This window comes from Gasterosteus aculeatus, chromosome 2, assembly GCF_964276395.1.
Source record: "Gasterosteus aculeatus chromosome 2, fGasAcu3.hap1.1, whole genome shotgun sequence".
In the NCBI taxonomy this organism is placed as follows: Eukaryota; Metazoa; Chordata; class Actinopteri; order Perciformes; family Gasterosteidae; genus Gasterosteus; species Gasterosteus aculeatus.
In genome coordinates this window covers 10,698,616-10,719,231 of record NC_135689.1, presented here as the reverse complement: position 1 = coordinate 10,719,231, position 20,616 = coordinate 10,698,616, and the positions used below count along the sequence as shown (strand labels likewise).

The 20,616-nt window shown below is 47.2% G+C and overlaps 1 protein-coding gene across 20 annotated transcripts in view; it reads right to left on the bottom strand.

Annotated features, from left to right (window-relative positions):
- Nucleotides 1–32: 32 nt before the first annotated feature.
- The window catches only part of kmt2d (lysine (K)-specific methyltransferase 2D), a 30,587-nt gene continuing 10,003 nt past the window's right edge, over nt 33–20,616 (bottom strand). For 15 of the 20 annotated variants that reach the window (XM_078091756.1, XM_040192855.2, XM_040192858.2 and 12 more), the window contains exons 22-55: nt 20,456–20,578; nt 20,118–20,239; nt 19,883–20,018; nt 19,695–19,775; nt 19,531–19,608; nt 19,265–19,423; nt 19,069–19,138; nt 18,667–18,905; nt 18,447–18,520; nt 18,056–18,106; nt 16,325–17,959; nt 16,056–16,238; nt 15,025–15,164; nt 13,041–14,803; nt 12,827–12,947; nt 11,948–12,029; nt 11,792–11,858; nt 11,448–11,680; nt 8,427–11,354; nt 8,176–8,325; nt 7,923–8,087; nt 7,643–7,790; nt 7,455–7,536; nt 7,184–7,356; nt 6,838–6,962; nt 6,577–6,712; nt 6,245–6,366; nt 4,761–6,144; nt 4,520–4,656; nt 3,960–4,090; nt 3,449–3,734; nt 3,259–3,332; nt 3,075–3,183; nt 33–2,985 (exon numbers count right to left, since the gene is read on the bottom strand). In XM_078091756.1, the coding sequence (XP_077947882.1) occupies nt 2,893–2,985; nt 3,075–3,183; nt 3,259–3,332; nt 3,449–3,734; nt 3,960–4,090; nt 4,520–4,656; nt 4,761–6,144; nt 6,245–6,366; nt 6,577–6,712; nt 6,838–6,962; nt 7,184–7,356; nt 7,455–7,536; nt 7,643–7,790; nt 7,923–8,087; nt 8,176–8,325; nt 8,427–11,354; nt 11,448–11,680; nt 11,792–11,858; nt 11,948–12,029; nt 12,827–12,947; nt 13,041–14,803; nt 15,025–15,164; nt 16,056–16,238; nt 16,325–17,959; nt 18,056–18,106; nt 18,447–18,520; nt 18,667–18,905; nt 19,069–19,138; nt 19,265–19,423; nt 19,531–19,608; nt 19,695–19,775; nt 19,883–20,018; nt 20,118–20,239; nt 20,456–20,578 (11,600 nt within the window). In that variant the 3' untranslated portion in view covers nt 33–2,892. The remainder of the gene's footprint in view (nt 2,986–3,074; nt 3,184–3,258; nt 3,333–3,448; nt 3,735–3,959; nt 4,091–4,519; nt 4,657–4,760; nt 6,145–6,244; nt 6,367–6,576; nt 6,713–6,837; nt 6,963–7,183; nt 7,357–7,454; nt 7,537–7,642; nt 7,791–7,922; nt 8,088–8,175; nt 8,326–8,426; nt 11,355–11,447; nt 11,681–11,791; nt 11,859–11,947; nt 12,030–12,826; nt 12,948–13,040; nt 14,804–15,024; nt 15,165–16,055; nt 16,239–16,324; nt 17,960–18,055; nt 18,107–18,446; nt 18,521–18,666; nt 18,906–19,068; nt 19,139–19,264; nt 19,424–19,530; nt 19,609–19,694; nt 19,776–19,882; nt 20,019–20,117; nt 20,240–20,455; nt 20,579–20,616) is intronic. The other 5 variants (XM_040192861.2, XM_078091798.1, XM_040192860.2 and 2 more) reach the window with 3 other exon arrangements.

Here is a 20,616-nt window from a genome sequence, read left to right as displayed (position 1 = left end):
CGTCAATACCTCGTAAAGAAAAAGAATCCACACATATTTAAAATGCATTTTATTTTCCTTTACAAGAAACCAAAGCAGACAAAGAAATAAGATGGAGGGCAAAGGGAGTGGGAAAGCTGTATATAAAGAGATGCAACCTCTGGCGTCCTGAAAAAAATATGTACAATTCAAAATAATATCCATACAAAACATGCCACATACAATAAAAATGATCATTATATTTATTCATATTGCCTAAAAGTATCTCTGCTGTACAGATGCAACATCTTTTTAAAAAGTAGGTGAGGTTTAAAAAAAACCTTCAATTTGAGCAATTTTTTTTTAAAATTATAAGATATGCAGAGAATTTAAATTAAGATTCAGAGAAGTTAAAAATGATTCAGGCTAAATCCAGTGAGCGGCTTAATGTCTCGTCATGGTCTTCCCTTGAAATAGAAACATACCAAAATATATATATATATCACTGCTTCAGATACTTTATCTACCACTTTAGAGAAGTTCTCCGTTATACTATGAGAGTGCAATTCATTACCAGGTTAAGTATGGGATTAACTTTGAGCATTACATCATAACATACATTAGGCCGAGTAACCATTTCACAAGGTTTACCAACACATTCACTTCTATAGGGAAGATATAAAAGGCAAAACACTAACAATATTCTAGGGAATTCAAGGTTTTCCATTCAAGAGTATATTTATCCAATTGTGACCAATTAAGGGACAGGTTTTGGTAATCAACGAGCAGTAGCATAAATAAAAATAAAAATAAACACGGTCAATTTTACATAAATACAAATACTATGCACCATTGTACTGCTTTACGCAAGAAGTGATTTTCAGGTCTAATTAACGGCCCTCCACATGAATCCAAACCGTTTTGTAATCACACCGGCTTCTCGTCGCAATTGATTTGAGAAGACCAGACATGTTTCTCAAACCTATTTTAACAAACTTGTCTGAGAGCTTATAGCAAAAAACACTAATAGAAAAACAGGAAAATGCAAAACACTCTGGTTCATATACATAAAGATATTAGTTTGCCATTTTACATATATTTATATTTATATACAGCTTTATCTTTGTTAAAATGATATCCAGTGGTTGATTTTTTTTCAATTTTATTTCTCTACACTTTTGACTTTATTGAGTACAAAGGGGCTGGATAAAGAGTTGCTGTCCCCTAATGCATATACCATATATACAGTTTGTACAACTTTGCATTTTTAATTCATGTGAGGTCTCAGGTTCGGGAAAGGGGGGAGGAAACAAAGTATTACGGGAAGGAGGAGTTTTAGTAAAGCTCCCTTTTAAAGACTTTTTTCATTCATCTTACATAGAAATGAAAACAAATGCCCTTTTTTTTTTCTTCCAATAAGCCTTTCCCTGCCATCAGCGGCGCCTCGAGAGGACAGTACCAGCACTAGAAAAGCACACGACGAAGGAGTAGAAACACTGCAGGCTGTACTCAGGCAGAGGAAGACGTACTACAGTAAAGGTCAACAACAGTCCACTGAATATCAAGAGAGGAAGAGGCATGATTAAAAGTTCAAAGGTTGAGTCGAGAAAAGACTGACTTTAAGGGGGAATAAAAAGCATTTAATGGGACAGTAGTCATGCATCCACCGGCTGGTTTGCAACAAGTGGTACTTCAATGTACGAAGCAACAGGCAAATGTACTTGGGATAGTTTTGGACGTGGGGGTCTTCTGTGCCCTGCGACCCTCGAGCCGTCCACTCACACCAACGCTGTCTGCAGGCAACTAATAAAAGGTTGATGTTATTGTGCTTTCACACAGCTGATGAACATGATTTTCCAGAAGCATAAATAAAAAATAAAAAAAAGCTACATCCGGGGGGGATTTGGTGGCACACAGGACACCTGCTAAGCTTCTGATTGTGATTTTAATGCAATATCTTATCAAAACTGTCATATATTTCCTCTGTATAAACAATTCATGAATAATAATTATGTTGGCTCATTATTGTAAATCATTATCAGCATAAAGTAGATAGAGCAAACCTGCTGCTTAAAATTCCCTGCTTGTCCGAGAAGGCTAAGCCCATAAAAACATTGCCCCCAACCCCCCCACGCTCCCCCCCCCCCTTCCACAGTAGCAGTTAACAGTTTTTATACAAAGCAGTCGCTTCCCACTAAATCAATGAGGTAGACTGGGTCCAACTAACCCACCTTGGGACTCCACACAGTCAGAACATCTGGTTCCTCTGAAACCACAGATCAATAGCATCTCAAATGTTATATTAACATACATCTTTTTTTCCTTTTCTCATCGATCGGATGTAGTTCTTACACAGAGCCACATCAGGATTGTCTAGCTAGCCAATATCCGTGTTGTCTTCATTGATGACTTGATGGGAAAGTGCCGTTTCTGGGAGGTGAGGTCAGGCGGGACAGGAAATAGGTCCGACTTAAAACATGAAAATGCATCATTAGTTCATTCTTAGTATTTCAAAATGGCTTTTTGTCGAAGCTCCAGCTGAGCTCCTGAATACGTGTACGGATATCAGACGGTCAGAATCATTTGGTGGATGTTGAGGATTGTTTGCCAGCTGCTGACAGATTATTGAGAACAGTCGTGCGGGGGGGAGAAGGGGGGAGGAGAAGGGTTTTGGCTGAGGAAAAGGTGATTCACTAGTCCATACATGGAAGTTAGTCCCACCATTAAGCTGCTGTAGATGGGAGGTGGTCAGATGCTTTTTATTGATTAATGCTATTTCAAACCTTTGGCTACAGGTGTCAACGCTTAAGTCTTTCTAAGACTGAGGGCCAGCTTTCCTCCATCAGCTTATGAACTGGATAGGATTCAAAGGCTTTGGCGCGAGAATGTTCTGGCACCAGTAAGAGGGGACGTTTCCACGTTCCTTTCTTCTGGTTAGTTCATCCACTTTCGGCAGTTCCAGGCTCCACAATGGCAAGGGATCTTGTGCTGATCGTCCTCGAAGTCAAACTGGTAGTCGTAGGTCAGCTGGAAGCAACAAATGAAGAAGGTCAATGAGGAAAAGAAGAGAGACGTACGCATGAGTGGGTGGAGGGTAGTTCTCTAACGCAGCGCACCTCTTCTCCCTTGGGGATTCTGCGGCTCGAAATGATGATAATCTTGTCTTCTTTGTCAAATGTCACAACTTCCGCAACACAGTTCGGAGCACACGAGTGGTTGACGTAGCTAGAAAAGAAACACATGAGTGAGTCTTTTTTTATTTTTTTTATTTCAATGAGGCAACAAATCACAAACACTCACCGAGCTGGACCTCCTGTCAGGGTGGCATCAATCACCTGCTCGTTGTTGATGCGGAACATGTAGATACCGCGGTTCTACGTAAAAAACAAATTGAACAGTTGATACACAAAAAAAAAGAAAATCCTTAAACATCAACCCAAACTGATCCTATTTTCACTTTTACACTCGTGCCAGTGTTCAACTGACATACCTGAAACTCGTAGATCTTCTCCCGGCGATTGGCCACTTCGTTGCGTATCACGGTGCCGATGTACTCGATGACCATGGTGTGCTTCTCCAGGTCCTTGGCGGCGTACAGGCCGAGGCCCTGAATGCGCGAACGCGCCAGATAGACGTTGTTCTTCCACTCAGTCTTCAGGCGTCGATACTGGGACGACTTGGAGTGGACAAACTGTTTGCTGTACGGCGTGTTGAGCTCTCCCGTGAAGGTACTCTGGTAGGCCTTTGAGACGCTGGTGCTATTTAGCGTGTGAGGCCTGAAGACAAAAGAGGACGCTGAGTGGGTTTCTGCACATCTGCATTTAGGCTTTTGACTCACCGACAGAAAATCACATCTTATCAAGAACGCTTTTTATTTATTAGAAGGAATGTTACAAGGCAGAGGGCCAACTTATAATTACTGACATATTGAGATGGTGATATAGTACCAACATATTAAATTAAACTTCTTGTAGCGTATTGCTATAGGAATGCTGCGTTACCTCTTGCACTGCGTGGGGACTTTTGGCTCAGAGCGAGCCGAGCCGGAGGGATTGATCATCAGCGGGAGCTCCATCAGAGGGTGACGGCCGTATCGAAACAGGTAGTTCTGGCACATCTCTACTCCGGGCAACTAAAACACAACGAGGACAAATCAGGTTAATCATGAACTTAGACAGTAGAACCAATGTTTAAGTCAGGTCTTCATTCTGCGTGTGGTGAATAAAATGTAATGTCTGGAGATGCAGCCAGCAGTCAGTTTTCATAGTGTTGTTGTTGACTTGCATGAAGCTTTCAAGCTAATCAAAAGAGAAAATTGTATTGGGAATATATTGCATTAAAAGGAAAGAGAAAAAAAATTGTTTGAAGATGTTCTAACATAAACACTAAATGCAAAACACTAACGAGTCGTGTTAACCTCCTAAAAATCTAAATGTTTCCAAGTCCGTGGTAGTTTGGCATCAGCTGACTTTTCCAGCTTTGCAAAATAAACAAAATAAACAGGAAAACGATCAGATTTATAGGGAACAGAGGGATGAAGGTTCCTGCTGAATATTCTTACCGACTCGGTGATCCGCATGACAGCGTGCACCGTCAGGCCGTACATCTCCTCTCCTTTCACGTGTTCGGTGAACAGCTTCAACATGGAGGAGTCGTCTCGGAGTTTAGCCACTTGCTGAACCACCCGTTCCCAGATGCCTAAAGACACCCGGTGGGGGTAAATCGCATAGCCAACGGTCAAGAGAGTTACTTCAAACAGAGGAGCAAAACACAGAACTACTCCGCCGTGTGCGGCGTCCTACCCTCTGGAGTGGTGTCACGGTACTGCAGGTCCTCCATGCCGTGCTCCAGGACGCGCACCTCAAACAGGGGCCGGCCGTCGTCCTCGTTGACGCGGCAGCGGTAGCGGCATCGCTTGTTGGGCACGCGCGTGCTCCAGTAGATGCGAGTGGCCTCGTAGCCGACAGGGAAGATGGCGGTGGGCGAGTGGAAGTTGGCCATCTGGGAGGGAAGCAACTGGCCCACGGCGTGAAAGATGAGCCCGCCCACACGGAACAAGTGGACACGATCGCCTCGCTGCAAGATGCTGGCGATCTGCTTCACCTCGTCGCGCTCGATGTAGACGCGCCGGAGAACCGCGAACATGCCGAGCTCGTCTTCGCTGGGCCCCTTCAGCTTGTGCTGGGTGCACAACATGGTCTTGTCCTTGAAGAACATGCAGCGGGCCCGCATGGCGCACGCAAAGTGGTAGACATTCGGGCAGCGGATGCGGTTGCAGCTGTTCGTGGCGCCCGTTTTTTGGCAGTACGCGCAGAGAGTCCTTAACCCCCGACGCAGCGCTACCTCCACGTTGATGAGGGCGCCGCCCTGCGTCTCGTACACCTCCGTGGACCACAGGGCACAGTTGAGGTGCACCCACAGGTCCACATCGATGTTGAGCAAGCGGGCGGGCCCGTCCGTGGCCCCGTCGCCTTCCTCGTGGCAGAAGCAGCACTTGCGTTTGTCCCGAGGCAGCCTGTCCGGTCGCAGAGCGATGCGCAGGCGATCCATCAGCTCCGACACCTCGCGGCTGCTCTCCTTCTTGGACCCGCCCTTACGTATGGTGATGACGATCTGGAGGCGTTTCCAGCGAATCCCCTTCCATTTCTTCACTTTGGGATGTAGCACCTCCTCGTCGGGAGAGAGAGGCCTGCGCTGCTTGACGGCCTTTGGGGAAGACCCCGCGTTGTTGGGAGAATCTTTCGGCGGTTCAGCGAGATCAGCTGCCACGTCCTCTTCCTTGATAGCAGGACTCAGCAGGACTGTGGTTGGATCAGTGGGAGGAGGAGGATCTGGAACTGCGGCGGTAGCTGCCGGATCAGTGACCGGCTCCGGAACGGCAACTTCAGACTCTGTGACATCAGGTAGTTGAGCAGCATCAACAGCGAGCCCGTCATGCTGCTCGGCCTCGGTCTTGATCTGGACGATGGCGAGACCCGAGGGAGGCGGGGACGGAGAAGCTGGCTTTTTGGAAGGTTCAGCTTCACTTGTAGGAACTGGCACCGGCAGAGGAGGACATGGAGGGGATGGAGGAGATGGGGGTGGAGATTCCTCCACGGGGATAGCAGGAAGGTGGCGCACATCCAAGTCGTTTACTTTGGTTGTGTAACAGTGCTGAGCCGGTGTGTCTTCTTTTTCTTGGAATTCCTAGGAGGAAAAAAACGTAACTAATCAGCTTTCCATCAATAAATAATGCAAATATTTGACAACAACCAAGAGCAATAATTCAGAACAGTTTAAGACTGACCTGTTTAATGAGAGCCAGAATGTCCACTTGTTTCTTCAACGTGCAGCCCGGTAGAGACACATCAAATTGCCTCAGCCAGTCATCCTGACTGGGTGACGCACTGTCCTTTGTCCCCAGATCCCCTGGAAAACATTACCGCCCTAATATTAATCTTCATTCATGGGTTCATAGAATTAAAAGTTAATGATTGAGAGTAATACATGCAAGGGTGTCCCTACCACTGTAGTCCCTCAACTGCAAAAAAAACGCTGGCTAAAAATATCCACTACACTCCTTATTCCTTCTAATGCATACTGTACTTCAAAATGTTTTAGGATATTTAGGATGCATACCAGAGTCTTCGGACCCTTTCCCAGGCCCATCCACGGCAGCCATGTCAGGGTTTTGAGGAGGGAAAGTCACCTCATAAGAACCTGGCATTCTGATATGAAGCAGCTGGGCCATGGCCATCATCACGTGATTCAGTTTCTGTAAGAAATCAGTAAATCAGTTGAAATTATTTGTTTATTTTAAGATATAGTTGAAAGAAAACAAAAACAAAAACAAAAACTTTGGGTGCAATGATGCAGTGCAATGATATAAAGGCTTAGTACCTTCGCTGCAGCAGAGGACAATGTGAAGGTGACCGACACTTCGTTGTTTTTGGTCTTGTCCCAGTGGTTGGATGTGGAAACAATCTTGCCCTCAGCTGCTTCAAAGGGTTTGTTTTCTGGAAATGCTAAAAAATAAAATGAAACATAACTTTGCATTTCACCTGGCATTTAAATAGTAAGAATGGATGCAAATGTAACTTAAAAAATTGATTTGAGCAATAAAATAACGCAAAACATTTCATCAAAACATAGATGCTGTGAATTGATAGATGTATATACCTGAGAAAAACATACATTGTACATATTTGGTCGTGTTGGTCTGCAGAATCAAAATGTTGTTTGATACCTGGGATGGCAGTGCGAGGAATCAGAAGGATGATGGGGGATATTGCTCTCTCTGTTTCCTCCTCTTTAGGCTCACGCAGTTGAGGGAAACGTGGCGTATCGTCCCCAACGTTACTTTCAGGGGATGATGCAGGTATGATGCTTTCTGGGGCGTCCTCATCATCACTCTCCATCCTGTTAGAAAAGACAAAATGTACATTTATAGCCACTAAGTAAGTGGAAATCCGTGCATTCTGGACCACAAAGAACTCAAGGGAATTGTTCCATTGTACCTGATGTCCTCATTCTGGTTATGTGGTGGGGTGGGGAGAGCTGCTAGAATGTCTACACTCTTCACCTCATCTTTCACAGAATCTGCAGGATAAACAATACAGTGTTAAGAACAAAGTTAACGTTCAATTACATCCAACTAAATATTCACGAAAAAAACAATGTTTATGGAAAATCTCTCATTGTTTACCCATTTGCTCTTGAGTTGCTTCTGTGTCTTTCTGACCCTCAGACAGCTCCTCTCCAGCAGTCACGCCATTAAGCAGCTTGTGCTGTACTGACGGCGGAGGAGTGGGTGGCAGGGAGGATGGGGGTGTTGGCGGGTTGCTGAGGTTACTCTGTAAAGGGTACAAAACATTATCGTCCCCCCATGCTTCTGTTTGTTAAGGAAGTTCTATAATTGAACTAGAAATACAAGTCCAAGTCCAAGCCTGCACCAGCAAACCGTACGTGTTGCAGCCTTGTTATACCTTTGTGAGTAACTGAGAGTAGTAGTCTGGGATATTGTCCAGCACTGCGTTGCCAAAGGATCCTTTGAGCTGGGCCTTGCCATTGACTGGGCTGCTTCCAAAAGGGGCAAACAGGTCCAGACTGGCAGTGATCGAAGGCTCCATCAAAGGCAGCAGAGAGAGACCCTGGACGTAAGGTAAATGTCAGTTAGTCTACTTTAAAACACCAGCGGAGAGAATCACATAGTAAAATTAACTTTTGCTATCCTTCAACCTGTTTGAGTTGCTTTATCAGGGCTTCAGCACTTTTGCCAGCTTCTTCCTTTTTATTCTTCTTCCGTGCGTTCGGCCCTCTGTCTCCAGATGCCTTATTAGTGCGCTTTGGCTTTTGTACAGGAGCCCTTTTTGTTATAGACTGTAAATCCTGTGAGGGTCAAGAAAAGCAGAGAGGTTATTTACGCACATACAGCATCATAAGTGACATAAGTAGAGTAAATAGAATGAATGGACGACAGAAAAACACACCTCCATATTTCGTGGAGTGCCTTGAAGTTTCTGTTCCAGCATTGCCAGTTTGCTGTTAATGTGGCCATTTATCTCATTGTGGATGCCTTCAGAGGGCCTCTGCGCGCCAAGCTGAAGGTTCTTGGTTCTGAGAAGTTTCTGTAACAGTTGTTGTCCGGTCTCCGATCGGGGACCTTGAGTCCCAGGGTCTCCAGACATGTTTCCAGCATTAATAAAGCCAGTGTTGTTCCCAGAAGAAACTGCCTCCACGGTTGCTTCGCGCTTTATAGCCCCGGGATGAGCCTCTGGCACGCCATCGCATTGAACCTCTCTTGGTTCCTGTTTGATGTTCTGTAAGGTCATCTTGCACAGCTCCCCTACTCTTGGGCCGTGTTGTGCGTGAGGACCATGGTTCTCTGTGATCTGCTGCTGAATATTAAAGCATTTCTTTGGACCATTGGGGATGTTTGAGGCAGAGTGGGGTGCTTCACTGCCCAATGGCTGGGCTTCTACTTTCATTCCAGGGAAATCAAGCGGACTCCTGGCTCCAGGGGACCTGAGCGGAGAGGCCTTCACGTGGCTGTACGGACTCCCCCTTCCAGGCCTGCTGTCGGCTACAGAAGGCGAGGAGACATGGGAGGAATGAGGCGAGGCCGGGTGGGCGGGGCTCATGCCAAAGGGACCTCTTGGAGAATATGCATGGGATGGAGAACCCTGCATGCGGCCTGCTGCAGCCGGCATCAGTGCTTGCTGGTTCTGGTTGGGAGTGGGTGGACGCATACCCATAGTTTGATTAAATGAATGTCCAGGAGAATTGACCATCGGATGGCGGGGAGAGGTTGGCCTTACCATTCGGCCTTGGTCCATGGGGGAGGGTGGCACTGGTACCTGGCCTCTCATAATATGTTGCTGCATCATCTGCCCTACTGGTTGCTGTTGCTGCACTGGTTGTTGCTGCCCAGGGACCGTCATCCCCTGTTGCATTTGTGGAGCAACACCGCGCTGTTGACCCAACATGCCCGATTGCTGCGGAGTACCCACCGCTCCCGGCTTTCCCACGGCTCCGTACGGCATCTGCTGCACACCCTGTGGCATCTGTCCTGGAGGCATTTGAGGCCTCAACTGACCTTGCTGGCCTTGGCCCATAGACATCCGTAGCATCTGTCCCTGTTGAAGCTGTCGCTGGGCAATCATGGCCTGGATGTGCTGTATCTGCTGGTTCGGGGGAAGATTACGCAGCTGAGGATTCTGAGCGAGAATAGCCTGGATGTTGATCGGGGTGCGTATCTGTCCAGGTGGAACCACAGGCCTCTGTGCCATCATCCCTTGCTGCTGGGCTCTCATCATGCCAATCATGGCCTGTTGTTTTTGTTGTTGGGCCATGAGGGCCTGTTGTTGTGAGCTATGACCCATCACAACAGATTGTGGCTGTCCGGGATGGTTCTGGGTTATGATCTGCTGTTGGATGTTGGGATCTTGTGACTGCTGCATGGCATTTTGTACGGTTTGTTGTTGTTGCTGCTGCTGCTGCTGAGCTAAGAAATCATTTGGTTTCCTTTCTTCTTTAACAGTCATCAAAACGGGCTTGTCGACACTGAGGGAACCTTGCCTCTGGAGAATCAGTGGAAGTTGTTGCTGATGTTGCTGGAGCGCACCAGTTTGTTGGTTTCCAACCAAACCCGTTTGAGCCTCGGGTACAGATTGAGTATTTGATTGTTGCTGCTGGGCCATATAAACCTGGTTTTGATGCTGCTGCTGTAATTGCTGTCTTCCCAAGTCACTTTGATGATCGTTAGTAGCGCCCGGTTGGGGCATCTGATTGGGAGTGGAGGGTCCACTGTGCTGCGGTGGAGTTCTTGAATCAGGGCTGAGCATCCCACTCTCTTTGGGGCCTGAGTTTTGGTTGTCTGTAGCTCCCTGTGGCTGCGGCGTGATACTTCCTGTGGAAGGAGAGGAGCCCATCTGTGGGGTGGAAGGCTGGGGGAGAACTCCTTGCTCTTGGTTGGATTGACTGGTCAATTGGGTTTGTTGTCTTTGCTGCTGCTGGTGGGCTAAATTTTGCTGATGTTGTTGCTGAGACACAAGCATGCGTTGGGCTAGAATGTTCTGTTGTTGCGGAGTCAACTGGGCCTGGGGACCCCTGAGACCGGGGTGACCAGGAGATCCGACCATTCCCTGCGGGCCCATCATAAGCTGGGGCCTCTGCTGCTGTGCTAGTGCAACTGGCGGGTTTCCCATAATCCCCGGTTGAACTGCCATCATGGCTTGACCATGTGCAATAGGCTGGTCTGCAGCAAGGTTCTGTGATAGTGGAGCCACAGACTGGCCTCCAATAATTCTTTGTGGAACCTGCACCATGTTCTGTTGATTGGGCTGGTTGGCTAGTATTCCCTGCTGAGGGTTTGCTTGTTGGACCATAAGTGGGTTCCCCATCATACTGGATGGTGGCTGATTTGGGTGAGGCATTGGTTGCTGTCCCATCATGACCTGCTGCTGTTGGTGTTGTTGTTGTTGCTGCTGCTGCTGCTGTAGCTTTGCCATCTGCATCCTATGCTGTAGCTGTCTTTCTTGAAGAAGCCTTGGATCTGCACCTTGGATTCCAGGGCCCTGTGGGAAGAATCCTGGTGGAGCACCAGGAGGACCCGGCGCCCTGGGGGCCCTGGCTACAAGAGCAGCAGGAAGCTGGGGTTGGGCGCCGCCGATAAAGGGCTGTCCTTGGGGCATCCTGACGGGCATTCCGCTTTGGGGCATCACGGCAGGGTGCTGGGACATTACTTGTGTTCCCTGTTGGCCCATCATCATCTGGCCAGGCATCTTGGGAAACATGTGAGGGGGGGCCCCCTGTGCAGAATGACCCGGGGGAAGAATACCTGAGCTTTGCTGGTGCTGCTGCTGTTTGCTTCTGTACTCTGCAATGAGATTGGTGTGCTCCTTCTGCTGCTTTCGCACCTAGAAAAGAATAACAGATACAATTGTTCATCAAGTAAGTTTATTGAAGTTAATTTATTTGTCTTTATTAGATCAAACAGACCAGATACACACCTGGTCAAGCTGTTTCTGAATTTTGCTTTGCTCCTCCGTTACCAACTTTAGTTTCTCCGCATCGGCCTCAGCAAACTCCCTTCCAGCTTTCTTAGCAGTGCGTTGCTTGGCACACAGAGCCTTGCGTGATTTGCGATGAACTCCAATCTGTTCCTCCAAAAACTTCAACTGCATTTGGAGTAATTGCTGAGTGTGAAGAAGCCATTCTTCATATTGGTGCTGTTCTGCATCGTCTGTAAAAAAAAAAAAAAAAAGAAGAAAAAGGAGTATGGGGAGAGAAATATAAAGCATTTCCTTGTGACCTAATATATGTGTAACAAGAGGTTGGAATTAGTTGAACATACTGATGATTCCTTGTACAAACTGGGGAGGGTTAGGCCTCGACTGGGTAGGATCACTCGTTTCTCCCTCCTAAACACAAAGGGAAATATTTTGAATCAATCAGCTGGATAAGACGTACACAAAGTAAGTCAATCACTTTCAAAAGGAAGTCAGCATACCTTTGGAGGTCCAGGTGTAAGCTGACCTGGATCTGTGCCCGGGGCAGAGGCCAGCCTCTGAGCAAGCAGAGAAACTTGTTGCCTGAAGAGGAAGAAATTCAGAAAATGTATTATTCTACCTGCAGCCTACTGGCCCATGATGTTACCTGATGGGTGCCTTGTGAGGCTACTAGTTAAAACAGTGACACCGTGCCTACTAGGTCACTCACTTTTGAGGAGGGCAGTCAAGAGAAAACGGTGTGTCTAACACGCACTTCTATAAATAATTGATGTAAGAGAGATGAACCGATATTATTGTAGCAATATTTTAAGAAACAACAATTCAGTTCATCTAAATCTTTGTAATTTTAATAAGTTAGCAACGCAGTGTACGATTAGTACGATTAGATGCCTTAAGGCCGGGTATTGGGAGGCAACGCTGTAGATTATGGAATGGGAAGGATTAAGTAATGATTAGTAAATTTACACACAAAACTAACAAAGAATCAGAAGCGCTTAACATCTTAATGCATTAATACACAGAGAAAGGTGTAATTGTAATAAGTCCATAATTAGTTTTTAAACCCCAAATGTGTTGGAAATGCATGGTTATAATGGTTGCAACTAAAAAAACATCTCTCTGCCTCCCAGTTTAGCAGCGACCGCAAGTTAACTGCTCAGGCAGTAAAGACACACCGGCATGCTGGCCTAGTTTCATCCACAAAACAAGCTCAGATAACAACACACAGAGGTGACTTGATTCCCTGCTGTGGTAGCTGGAACTACATTATATCTCGACATAGCAGATATTTGTTTTATATTAGTGTTCCTTTAAAACAGAATAAACACATACCGACCAAATATCAACTAATGCGAATGCGTTACACAAATAAAAAATACCTGTTTATGCCAGAAGGAACAACCATTGGATCCTGTGCCAACACTCTCTTGATACCCTTAAGTGCCACCATCTTTGCCTTCGCAATGGGATCCATGTCGTCGGTGGCAAATTTGTCTAGATCTGCAATAAAAGAGTAAGACAATGGCTGTAGTTATAGTAAATAGAGAACATCCTTACACACAGTGATGACAGCAACAAGCCACAAACACTTACCTTTATCTGGGAAGAAGTTGTTGGCCAGAGGTGGTTTAATCAATGTCTGCGGGAGATGACCGGCACCTGAATGGATCCCTGGCTGACCCATCCTCACCATGGCCTGCTGCTGGCCCATATTCATGTGAGGTGCCATTCCAGGTCCCATGAGCCTTTGCTGCTGCTGCTGCTGCTGCAACATGTGAGGAGCGCGGGGCACCATCCCAGGCTGAGCCATCATCCCTTGGGGTGGTGGCTGATGGTGGTGTGGCAGCATAATCTGTCCGGGTGCCTGTGGGTTAGACTGTTGACTTGAGAGGCCTGGAAAATGGTGTGCCATGCCTCCCTGGTGGAGGGAACTGAGTTGTTGCTGCTTCTGTAGTTCCTTCTTCTCGTGCTCCAGAAGATCCTGTATCAAGAGGGGCAGTTCACCATCTAAAGAGCTCTCCACCTTCGCCAAATCTACAGCGAGAGTGTGCTGTTCCCCTACATCGGGCAGCCCCAGCGGATCATCAATATTTGCATGTCCAGCAGCTGCAGGAAAAGTCAATGCATTAGCTTGGCCTGGCAAAGAGTACGGAAGTCCCCCTAATCGAACAGAACTGAGCGAAGCGGACTGGTTTGGTGGTTGTGGAGGCTTAGCGGGTGCATTCCCACCAAGAAGCATTGACACAGCATCTCCTATTTCATCTTTCACTACCGTATGTCCTGGATGTTGCTGAGAAGTCAGACCTCTGTCCTCCACTTTTACCTTGGAGGTATCAACCATATCGGCACAGGTTGACATTTGGGATGCAGATCCCCTTTCATTGGCAGCGGCTGTTGTGAGAGACCTCCGCTCAGGCTCCACCATAGCTTTGTCTTCCACTTTAACAAGCGCAGACACAGAGGAAGGTGCTTCACTCTCTGCTTCCACCAACCGCAGCTGGTCTGAGAAGACATCTTTAGGGTCCCCTTGGTCCAGCTCAGGGTCCGTGTATGCCAGGAGGTCAAACTCGTCACTGTTAAGCAGGTCATCTAGATGTGGATCATTGGTTTCAAGGTTGTCCAGGTTGCCCAAGTCATCATCTCCTTTGTCAGGGTCCAAGTCCAGAGCCAAATCATCCTCATCCTCGACACCTCCATCCCCTGGGGCATCCCCGAGCCCCTCCAGGTCCGGCTCTGGCAGTTCCTCACTATGTTCTGCCGTGGCAGGCTGGGGCTGTGTGACATGGCCTGGTTGTCGAAGCTGATGCTGTTCACTGCTGGGAATGTTAGGAGCGGAAGTAACGGGCAGCGGCTGCAAGTGGGGCTGTTGCGTTAACGAGCCTGTCGACTGCTGAGGCAGCAAAACAGACAGCCCACCTTGCTGCAACCCCAGCTGAGAGGTGCTGCCCGCCTCTGTTTGAACGCCACCAGCTTGAGCTATGGGATGTTGCTGAACATAAGGTGCCAACATATCTTGCTGTGGAACAAAGAGGCGCGGTCTTTGCTGGGGTCCACGGGGCATAAACTGAGGTCGCAGTGAAAGCCTCTGCGAGTTGTGTCTCAATTCAATGAACTGTGGCGGGGGCCCCTGACCCATTGGTTGCATGTTCTCTCCGCCATGTCCTGATATCATGGTGTGAGGGTTACCCATGCCTTCCATGCCCTGGATGTTGGCAGCAGGGTTGAGATTGTGCCTCATGCCCATGACTTCCATGCCAGGCTGGGGAAACCTCCTTGGACCTGGAGGCTGGCCCTGCCACTGAGGAGGGAACGGAGGACGGCCAAACATGCCCTGAGGTCTGCTGGGCCCTTGTGCCCTGAAGGACAGAAACGGAAAAAATACATTTCCATTCTAACCGTGTAGCCTGTATTACAGTATTTTACAAATGCCAAAGGGGTGGTATTAATTTTTTTCTTCTTGTTCATAAGTTATTGAAAAATGATTGCGTTACTATTGTGCAAAAATGGGGGAGAAATTAATCATCATGTAAAGCAAACTTGGTATTTAACAAGTGTGAATGTAGTTCAATGTGGTTACCGTAGTGCATTTGGATCAATGATGGCAGGAGTTCCTGTAGGTGGTGGGCGAATGAGCTTGTCCTCCATGCCTCCAGCAGCCATGGGCATATTCCCTGCCATAGAAGTCTGAGGTCCAGGAGTGGCAGCAGCAACACGATCCTGAACAAAGGAATAACAAGGGACAAAACAACTGTATTGTTAGTAGTTTAATTTTTTCAGAGTTCATTTTTGCACTATTTTGTCCTCGTTCATCCAAACACACATACGGCATCAAGCTTCCATGCAAGTCCTTTCACTTATGAAGCCAAATCCAGGCCCAAAGTTTTGATCATTTGTAAAATAAATGAACCTGAAAGTTTCAGCCTTGAACATCAAAAAATACAACGTATTCAAATAAAAATAATAAATAATATTCTGGGGTTAAATATAGTATTGACGCTTTTTTACATTTTTTTGAATATATATTTTTTTTCATTCTTGACTTATATTTTATATTTATACATTTTGTTTAGAGACTAATATTTTCAGATTCAAATCTTATTTTAAAATTTCAGATTTGTTTTCCCTCACTTTTATAGTGATTTTTTTGCTCCTCCACGTTCTGACTTTTGTCCGTGACGTGGCGTAGGGGGCGGGGCATCAACTGATAGGGGCATGTAATCATGAGTGACAGCTTAAGAAAGAAGGCTGGAAACCTTCCTCAACCGCGTTGCCTTCAGGAGAATTACGAATCAACACTTTCTATACACTATAATTAGGACTGATGTAAAACCATTGACGCCCGGAAAGTTCTGTTTAGTGAGCTGTTTTGGACCCTACTCGCCATGAATCGCAGAATAAGAGCAATCAACGATCAGGTTCACATTTGTTTTTCAAATGATCAAAACCTTGGATTTGGCTCCATATTCACTGACCATTAAGGACTCAGTGACTTGCTCAACTTGAACAGAACGAGCTGACGAACGAAGCCCCAGCCGTTTTATTACGACTCGCAGACGACCCGCTCGCTTCCTAATTCTTGCGTCACACTTTTGTACAAGGTGTGTGTACCTGTGGATAAGGTGGTGGTGCTCTGTGGGCCTTGTCTTGTTGAAAGGCTCCCATCTCTCCTCCAGACCAGCCAGGGGACGTATTTCCGGCGGCGGCGGCGGCAGCGGCAGCGGCAGCAGCAGCCTCCTTTCCTTGTCTTTTCTGCATTTGTTGTCGGATTAAGAAGTCCCTCAGCCTTTGTCGCTAAGAAAACAAACATAATACGCTTTGATTAGCAATAGACTTTGGAGGTGCACAGATGGATTGTTCACTGGCTATCATGTGGATACCTGTCGATGCTTGTCCAGCTCAGAGGGGCTAAGGCCAACTAGTGCGGGGTCCTGCACTGCTGAAATGTCAGGCATTTCTTGAGTGCCCGGCAAGGCTGGCTGATGAGGTGCGTCTGGAGGGCGACCAGCTGGTAGCTCTTGGGATCCAGAAAGGGGCGGTGCCCTGGAGCCGTAGCCGTCGGCGCTCATTGTCCGCTGAGTTTGTGGTTGCTGTTGCTGGAGCTGACCCTGTAACATCTGACTCTGCTGCTGGGTTATTTGGAAACCTCCCGTGCTCGGGCTGCGGCTGAAATTAGGAGGTGCTGACGGTTTACCAGAGAGGGGATCACCTGTGGAATTGTTAGTCGAATGGGGTGACTGTTGCTGGTTAGGATGAGGTGAGGTTTTGTAAATTACAGTTCCCTCCGGTGCAGCAGAAGGAGGGCGGGGGGGTTTCTGGATAGTAGCAAAAGGGTCTCTAGATTGTGGCCTTGAAGGTGACTGAGAACAAAGGTCCGGGGATTGGAAACGAGGGGCAGCAGGCGAGTGGACAGAGTAGGGATCGTTGGAATGGCCACCAGGCGTGTGGGGAGACTGAGAGCTGCCCTGGGACTGGGGGCTGGAGGGCACTCTCGAACATAATTCCTGCTGAGCTACAGGGTGTCTCTGGGGTCCAATAGAACAATTGTCACCTGACTGCGGCCTGGGAGTCAGCGATGGCTGAGTGTGGGAGTCAGAGAATGGGTGGGAGGGAGACTGCCTGTAGCCCTCAGAGGGGTGGCTAGGGGAAGCTCCAGGATGAAGTGTACCACCCTCCCCTTGGTGCATTCGTGGCGTCATAGGCGCCTTGAACAAACCATCCCCAGACTCCAGCATCCCGGCAGGAGAGTCAGTGGATAGATCAGACCTACCCACGCCAGCGGAGCGGGGAGATGGTGCACTCATATCAGCCTTGTACTGCCCTGTGCTCGCAGGCGAGGAAGCCGCAGCAGAGGGTGATGGGGATGAACCATATTCTAACCGTCCCATACCTTGCTGGGTTCTGAAAGGGTCGCCATAATGGGTGCTGTGGGTTGGCGAGAAGATCGGCGACTCCCCGAGCCCTGCGCCTCTTGAATGAGGACTTTCTGGAGGTCCGAGGGACTCCAGGGAGCCTTGCTGCGATTGTGATAAATGGCCGTGTTGCTGCTGCAATTGTGATCTGAAGTAGGGGTCAACCTGCTGAGCCCGTCTGGGGGTTCCAGGAGTTCCTGGTTGCATGTCAAAGGGGCCGAGACTGGCTGGCCGTCCCTGAGGAGGACCCTGTGGGCCGGAAGCGGAATAACCTGAGGAAGAGGCCTGCAAGGGGCTGGCCCCAGCATGGGAGAAGGGGGTGGTTGGGTGAGAGTGAGAATGCGGTGACTGAGGAGGAAGCTTAGCAAAGGGATCTGTCCGGATTTCAGCTGACCCTGGGGTTTTAACAGGTCCATCTGAGAAAAAGACAGAGGATGATCCTGAATCCGGAGGGAAGGGAAAGGGGCTTTCTGCAGAGCTGGGCTGGGAGGAGATTGACGTAGAGCCCGAATGTGGAGGGATCTGGAGGTGTAAACTGGGACGTTCAGTCTTCACGCGCACTCCCTCGGTCTTGACGGGCCTGCACACCTGACTCTCGGCCTGCTGTGGAAAGAGGACAGTACAGAGGAAGCATGAGCCATCTGCACCACGAGTAATGAAGGGCACCAAAGAGCAAAAGGATGCCGCTGCTATAATCACCTTCTGCGCCTTGTTGATCCTCTGAGCTGCTCGGTTATCTTTGGCCTTTTGCTACAAAATGAAGAATGGAAGAATTTAAAATTGAATTCTTTCTTCTGCTAAATAAAATGTATTATTTAGTAAGTAATATTTTTTGTTAAATTGCAGTAATGCCACACAGACGAATGAATCAGAATAATCCTTATGCCACATTTCTCATTAAGGTTCCATTAGGTGGACAGTTTATTTTACAATAACCATTTCAATTTTTTCACTTAAGAGCTTTCTGCATTAAGGGGTGGTACTATAAGCAACTAGGGTCAATTGAAACACAAAACAAGACCCTGGTATCTTTGACTGCATTTAAAATGTATCTAACGAGAAGTGTTGATTTTATAAAAACAGAACTTACCAGATATGGAACCTTGTCGGCAGCTGACACCTTCCTCCAGACCTTCATGATTTGCTTACAGCGACTAGCCCAGTCTGTCATAGGAGAAATGTCAAATAGCTTTTCAATAGCTGTTCAATATCCAATAAATAAAACTGTACTATAAAAAAACGTATTACATTCAATTATTTGGTCCTGTAAGAGGTTGTACATGTAGTCATTATTTCTTCCTCACACTCACCTGGGTAGTCCTGTTTGAGAGTGGGAAAGTTGGTATTGGCATACAGCACAGGGGAGATAGTTGAAAGTTCTCCCAGCTCCTCATCTTTCTCCCAGCGCTGGAGACTGCGTTGGTTGTAGGACAGCCCATCGCCCTCTGCCTCAGTGGGGGTTGCTGGGGAGGAGGGGGTTGCTGGGGTAGAGGGAGTGGCCCAGGGGCTTTCATCACCCCCGTCCGGACTGAACAGTCCACCTCGGTCCCTGTGTTCCCATATTAGTCGTTATTGCTTCATACAAGGAGTACTTGCATCGATTAACAAACTAATTAATTGTCTCTACACGATGATCGACACCATGAATTGTGCAGATTGTACACATTTGTTTGTAAAATTAAATGCAACAGGGAAGTCTGTATTGGTCTTACCGCATATCAAAGAAGGGGGACTGATTGAGGCCAGGAAAAGCATCCATCATTCCAGCTGAGGGCAGGGACCCTGTTGAAGATTTTACATGGTTTAATCTCAAGCCAAACTTTACCAAAACCTTCCCTCGTTCTGGATCTTACAAATGTCGTGAATCACACATTACACGGCATATATTTGACATGCGCACATACACACCTGAGAGGAGAGCTCTTTGCGGCAGAGCGCTTCGATTGAGTTCTCCCTTACTGCCCTCCAAGATGGGCTTCATGCCCTCCAGAGAGGAGCCGTCTGACACTCCCAGAACCTTCCTGAAGAACTGCTCCGAGTCCTGACTCTCCATCCCTTGCGGAAGTCCTGTCAAGCAGGGACAAAGAGCATTTATGTCACGCCACTAACATCAGGTATTAAAACCTTCCCGTAGTTAATGTTGCATGCAGTTTAGACCAAAGTCATGGCATTACCTTCACGTTTTTCTGCATCAGAGTCATGCGGATCAGTTGGCAACTGGTCCTTCAGCGATGAGGAAGATGCAGAAACCCCTAAAAATGTATCATTTTAAACAACTGTTCCAGGCGGGCCTGTAAAAAATATGAACCAGTAGACGAGGGTTCAAACAGACACTTACCTGCACCTTCTCCCTGAGCCTGAGAGACCTCACCCCATTCTTGCTTGAGAGGAAAATTATCTTTCACGACACCGTCATCAACTAGTGAGAGAAGCACAAAGGGGTCAAAAGAAACAAAAATAATAATAATAATAATAACAATAATTCTCCCAGGTTTAATGTGCCATAGGTCCATTAAATGCACTTACTCTCCGGGGCAGTTGATTTGACCCCTTGCGGTGCTGGTAATGCAGGTCGGACCAGGCACGTGCCAGGCCTCTGGCCGGGAGGTATCATCGCAGCTTTCTTACCCATGTCTATTAGTGTCTTCCCAAAGAACGCCTCCTGCAGCAAAGTACAACCGTTTCAGATATGAACATTATGGCTCTTGATGCCATGCGTTTCAAAGCTGTGTAAAGCATGGAGAATAGAGAGACATGAAACCTGGAGATAGGCTGGAAACATGTCCTCAAGTTTGCTCTTCTTCCGTCCCCGACGTTTCTTGGCCTGTTCCTCACCCTCCACTGGTTTCGGGTCCATTATGTTATCTGTGTCAGGGTGAGGTCCTATGCATATATAACCACGCAATTCAGTTTTCCAAATGTACAAAATTCACAATTATCAGTGTCAGAAGAGAAGAGGTCCCATGTTCAATAACTATCAAAATATTCTCAAGCGAAGTACTAAACACCCACCCTAATGAGTCACTTTACTTTGAGTTATGTAGTTATTTCAGGAAAATATTTGTTTTAAAAAAGTTTTAAAAGTCCGTTTTCACTAACCTTCGTCAATGGTTCTCTCTATTGGCTGCCCATCTAATGTGGTCTCTCCAGCCAACTGGGCAAAGAATTCTTTCTTCATCCGTGTGTGACACTTCCTTTGTCGCACCATAAAGCCTCCAATTCCTAGAAAATATATATATAAATATATTTTAAATATGATT